This window comes from Bison bison, unplaced genomic scaffold (assembly GCF_000754665.1).
Source record: "Bison bison bison isolate TAMUID 2011002044 unplaced genomic scaffold, Bison_UMD1.0 scf7180017864371, whole genome shotgun sequence".
NCBI lineage: Eukaryota > Metazoa > Chordata > Mammalia > Artiodactyla > Bovidae > Bison > Bison bison.
The window spans coordinates 7737034-7741948 of NW_011494943.1; the positions used below are offsets into that span (position 1 = coordinate 7737034).

General features: G+C 62.9%; 1 protein-coding gene across 1 annotated transcript in view; it reads right to left on the minus strand.

The window, feature by feature from the left end:
- The window catches only part of EVPL (envoplakin), an 18085-nt gene extending 13176 nt beyond the window's left edge, over positions 1 to 4909 (minus strand). Inside the window, exons 1-6 of the mRNA XM_010856506.1 lie at positions 4787 to 4909; positions 2350 to 2449; positions 1607 to 1761; positions 1365 to 1491; positions 244 to 369; positions 4 to 42 (exon numbers count right to left, since the gene is read on the minus strand). Of these exons, the coding sequence (XP_010854808.1) occupies positions 4 to 42; positions 244 to 369; positions 1365 to 1491; positions 1607 to 1761; positions 2350 to 2449; positions 4787 to 4884 (645 nt within the window). The 5' untranslated portion in view covers positions 4885 to 4909. The remainder of the gene's footprint in view (positions 1 to 3; positions 43 to 243; positions 370 to 1364; positions 1492 to 1606; positions 1762 to 2349; positions 2450 to 4786) is intronic.
- Positions 4910 to 4915: the final 6 nt, after the last annotated feature.

Below are 4915 nucleotides of genomic sequence, written 5' to 3' on the forward strand. Positions count from 1 at the left end.
CACCAGGAGGTCCCGGTATTGGCTCCGGATGGTGGCTGCGTCCTGTCTCGACCAAGGGGGAGAAAACACAGGCCCAGTGAGAGATGAGGTGCAGGGGAGAACACACCCCACATCCCTGGGCCTCCCCTGCCCCTCCTCCATCCCCAGTCCCCGAGGACCAGCCAGACCTCGCTCAGGCTCTGATGGGAGAAAGGGAACCAGGGCTGGGGCCAAACAGGGGCGGGTGTCGGACGGCTCACCCACCGGCCCTACAAGGGTCCGCAGCTGCTGCCCGTAGGCCTCGATCTCCTTCTGCAGGATATTGTGTTCGGCGACCTGCTGCTCCAGCTCCGCCATGCCCGGCCCGTACTGGCCCTCGCAGACCTGCTTCTGCAGAAGAGCTGGCCACTCAGCTCTGCCGCAGGGCCTGGGGTGGGGAGCCCTGCACGCACCCAGCATCCCCCTCCACCCAGCATCCCCATCAGCAGGGGATGGAGCTGGTCATTTGGGCAGAAGGTGGACAGGCCAGGCGCTGCCTGGGTGAATGGCTGCAGCTCACCCTGGGGCACATGCTAAGTCACTTCAGTCGTGTCCGACTCTGTATGACCCCAGGGACTATAGCCCGCCAGGCTCCTCTGTCCATGGAATTCTCCAGGCAAGAATCCTGGAGTGGGTTGCCATGTCCTTCTCCAGGGGATCTTCCCGACCCAGGGACTGAACCTGCCTCTCTTATGTCTCCTGCACTGGCAGGCGGGTTCTTTACCTCTAGCCCACATGGGACACCCTGGGGAACATGCTAGTCTCCAGTGACCCTGGCTGAGGCCTCAGTGTCATGTGACTGTGGATCCTGAATCCCACTGGTCCCCAGTCTCAAGGCTCAGCTCTGAAAATCTCCCTGCTCTGCCCTGCCTCCTGCCTGGACACCTGCAGCCTGGCTCCTGAGCCTGCACACACCCTGCCCTGTCCATGCCCTCCCCTGTCCCTCCAAAGAGTTGGACACGACTGAGCGACTGAACTGAACTCTCCCTTCATTGTCATCACGGCACCCCTTCTGTCGTGACAGCAAAGCACAGTTCCTCACCTGATGTTCCGGGGGCCCTTGACCTGGTTCTCCCTCCCTGCCCAGAAAAGACGTTTTTCCATCACACCGCAGGCTTCCTCCAGGCAGGAGCCTCTGTTCCTTTTTTCTGAAATATCCTTTCCTCACCACTTCACCTCATCCCAACCGAGCTCTCCCACCTGCAGGAAGCCCTCCATGATTGCACGGTCTCTTCTGCCCCCTCCCTTTTCAGAGACCCAGCCCCTACCCAGGTCCAAGGATGCATCAGCCCCTGCCGAAACGCAGCCCTGTGTCGCCCTCTGATGGCTGCTGGGTGACCCCTGACCTGCTTCTGCTCCAGCACCCTCGCCCAGTCGACCCTGGGCCCCACATCGGGCGGCAGCACCATCTTCTCGTACAGGGCGCGGTACTCGGCGCACTCCTGGGTCACCCGCTCGTGCAGCTGCTTGATGCTGCCAAGGAAGTGGCCAGCAGGTCGGAGCCGGGTCTGGGGCTCCCCCGGGACCCCCGGCGCCTCCATCCTGGACCCCCAGCTCTTGCTGCTGCCACCCCCTGCCCCACACTCACTCCTTCTCGATCTCCTCGGCCTGTGGGTGCTTGAGCCGCTGGGCCTTGTCCACATCCAGGAAGAGGTCTTTCAGCAGCACCTCGGCCTCCTTCAGGCTGCGGCCCACCTCCTGCCGGTGCTGCAGGGCCTGGCGCTGCTCGCTGTGCTGCCGGTCCTGAGGCAGGGAAGGCATCCTTGCTGCTCGAGCCCCCCTGCCATCCCAGGGACCCTGGCCAACCTTGGCGCCCACACCGGGAGAGAGCGAAGTGTGAGCACCAGTGAGGCGGACTCAGGGACACAGGGGAGGTCCTCTGACCCCCCTGCAGGAACCAATCACGGAGGCCTTCCTGCAGGTGGGAGGGCTTTGGGGGATGGGGTGAAGTGGTGAGGACAGCACATTTCAGAAAAAAGGAACAGATGTTCCTGCCTAGAGAAAGCCTGGGGAGAAATGGAAAATGGGGTTTACTGAGCAGGTAGGCAGAACCAGGTCAAGGGCCCCCGGAACATCAGGTGAAGAGCTCTGCTTTGACGTCACTATAGAAGGGGTGCCGTGATGACGATGAAGGGACAGGGGAGGGCATGGCGGTGGGAACCCACCAGAGAAGGTGTGCCAAGCCCTCGCTTCCACTGTGTTTGGGGAGTGACCAGGGAAGGACAGGACTGTCTGTGTATCTTTACCAAGGCGAGTGGGCACCTCTGGGACCACCAGGCATGGCAACAAGTCTCTCACGTCCCCACACCCTGCCATCTTCCCCAGCTTCACCTGCTGCAGCTTCTTCTGGGTCTCCAGAATGTCCCTCTCCACCTGGTCGGCGTTGGCCTGCATGCGGGAGATCAGCAGGGCCAGCTCCTGAGTGGCAGCTCTGATGAGGGGTGGAGACAGAGGGCAGCCTGGTTGGCAAAGTTCCCTGTTTCCCTTGGGCAGAGGTCTGCCCACCTAGGTGGGATCCCCTGCCTGCACCCGCCCTGTCCTGCCCTACAGCTGAGCTCAGTGGCCTAGGAGGGTGGAGTCAAGACCTGGGGAGCCCTGGCCTCTCGGTAGGAATCTCTGTGAGCTACGCAGTCCTGGGCAGGGGAGCTCTGCCTTCAGTGAGGGTTCAGAAAATGAGGGTCCTGAGTGTGGGTGGCACTGTGGAGCTGCCATCTCCCCCCATCAAGGAAGTGCCTCCCAACCCCACCCTGCTCTCTGCTGCTGCTTCAGGCTGGAGGGGAGGCAGCCCGCAGGGGAGCACATGACTCACTGGCTCAGCCCCTAATACCTGAGGCAGACAGCTGGATCCTGGGAGGGCTGGGTGAGCTGGCTGGGGGCAGGGGAACAGCACCAAGTCCCCCGGCTCAGCTTCCTCCCATGCCAGCCCCGTCCCCCTCCACTGCCCCAGGCTTTGCAGGGCCTGCCCGGGATTAGCAAGCTTGCAGAGGAGACACACAGCACCCGGTGGGGGAGGTGGGCCATGAGATTGCCAGGGAACCCCAACACTTTCCAGATTCGGGGGTTCAGAGCCCAAGCTTGGACCTGACTCGCTCCAGGTGGCACAGCCAGGAGGAGCAGAGGATGAGCCTGAACCGGGGTCCTTTCCCAGGGCCGTCTCCCAGCCTCTACAGGGTGCCAGCTGTGGGCTCCAGCTCACTCTCTGGGGCCTAGAGGGGCAAGCAGACCTAATAAGAATGTGGTCTAAGCCTCAGGAGCACAGCACCCTGTGAGGTCACCATCCCTGCGGAGGGATGGCAACACGGGCTGGGCCTTGAACCAGGGGTCCAAGGAGAAGCCCCCTCCAAGCAGAAGGGCCGTGCCACAAAGAGACAGTCTGAAAGAACTCTGACCGGCAGCCTGGCTTTTATCTTCCTCTATCCCTGCAGCTGTGTGGTCTTGGGCAAGTTACTTAACCTCTCTGGGCCTAAGGCTCCTCACCTAGAGGCCAACGCTCTAGTATATCCACATCCTCACCGTGTGACTGTGAAGAAAACTTGCGTCCTGTCAGCTCCCGTTAAGTGCTTGTTTTTACTCCTCTAAAGGGATCTGAAGGCTGGGACCTGTCCATTCTGTTTACGATGGCATCTGCAGGGCCTAGAGCAGCCCCAGCACACAGTAGGTGCTCCATAAATAGGCACACAGTAGGTGCTCCATAAATATGTGCTGAACAAATGGACTGCACGGGAGGGGACTGATGTGCCCTCCTGGGGCCGCCGCCCGAGGACAGGGCTGAGGGGAAGGAGATGACCGGGAGCCGCCCTGGGGCTGGGAGCTCCAGGTCCGGAATCCTGGGAGGGCTGCTCCCGCTGGGAGGAGCCCACTCCGCCCTGGGCAGGGCCCAAGCCCCAGGGGGGACAGGTCACTCCAGTGAGAGTCTTAGCCACCATCTTTCCTGTCCGCCCAGAAGCCCAGCCTGTGTCCTCGCCCTGATCCCTATCGGGTGCTGGGCCTTTCATCTCGGCCCCCACCTTCACACCCAGGACCCCGGGCGAACTGCTGCCTCCACCTAGCAGAGGGGGCTGACAGCCAGTGAGTGGAAGAAGGCTGCCCGAGCCTGTCTGCAGAGCGTGGGGCTCTGGGAGGGGGCGGCGGGCTGGGGACCCTGCAGAGAGCTGGGTGAACTGAGGAAGGCTCTGAGACATCCGTGGGCCCCTACTGCTTCCCCATAGCACCCCTCCACACACACACCCGGTGAAGGAATCATCTCATCTCCATAACAAAGCTCTCGAGGCCCAAGGTGCCAGCCGGTGGGGAAAGCCGAAGCCTGGACCTGGAGCAGCACAGCCCCGCCTCCCTGCCTCTGGGCACTCCGCAGCCCACCTCTTGGCTTCTCTGGCCTCAATCCTTCTGCCCACCCTGTGCCCAGGTCCCATGGGTCATCTCAGGATAAGTGGAGCCTAGAGGGCAGAGCCGTGGGTGGAGAGCCGTGCCCTCCAGCCTCCTCACCTCCCAGCAGAGGAGGAAAGCTCAGGCCCCTGCCTAGCATGTCTGTAGAGCCCTCAGGCTGCACCCCCCAGAACATGGGGAGCTCCAGGCCATGCCTGGGCCCCTGCCAGGGCTGGACCTGGGCCTGGGCCAGGAAGAGAGTCCACCCCCAGGCTCTTTAGCCTCAGGACACCAAATGCCAGCGCTGGGCTGGTCCCCGGCTCTGGCCGGCTGCCTCCAGGTGGCTGGAGCCCCTGGGTCTGGAGCCATCCTGGCTCCGGCCCCCACCCCCGGCCGCGCTCACCTGCTGTGCTTGTTGGGGGACCCCTTGGGGGAGCCTTTGGCCGGGGAGCCCTTGGGGGACCCCTTCCCCTGAGAGCTTTTGCTCAACCCCTTGAACATGGTCCTGAAGGCAGGCGCAGGCTCGGGCTGG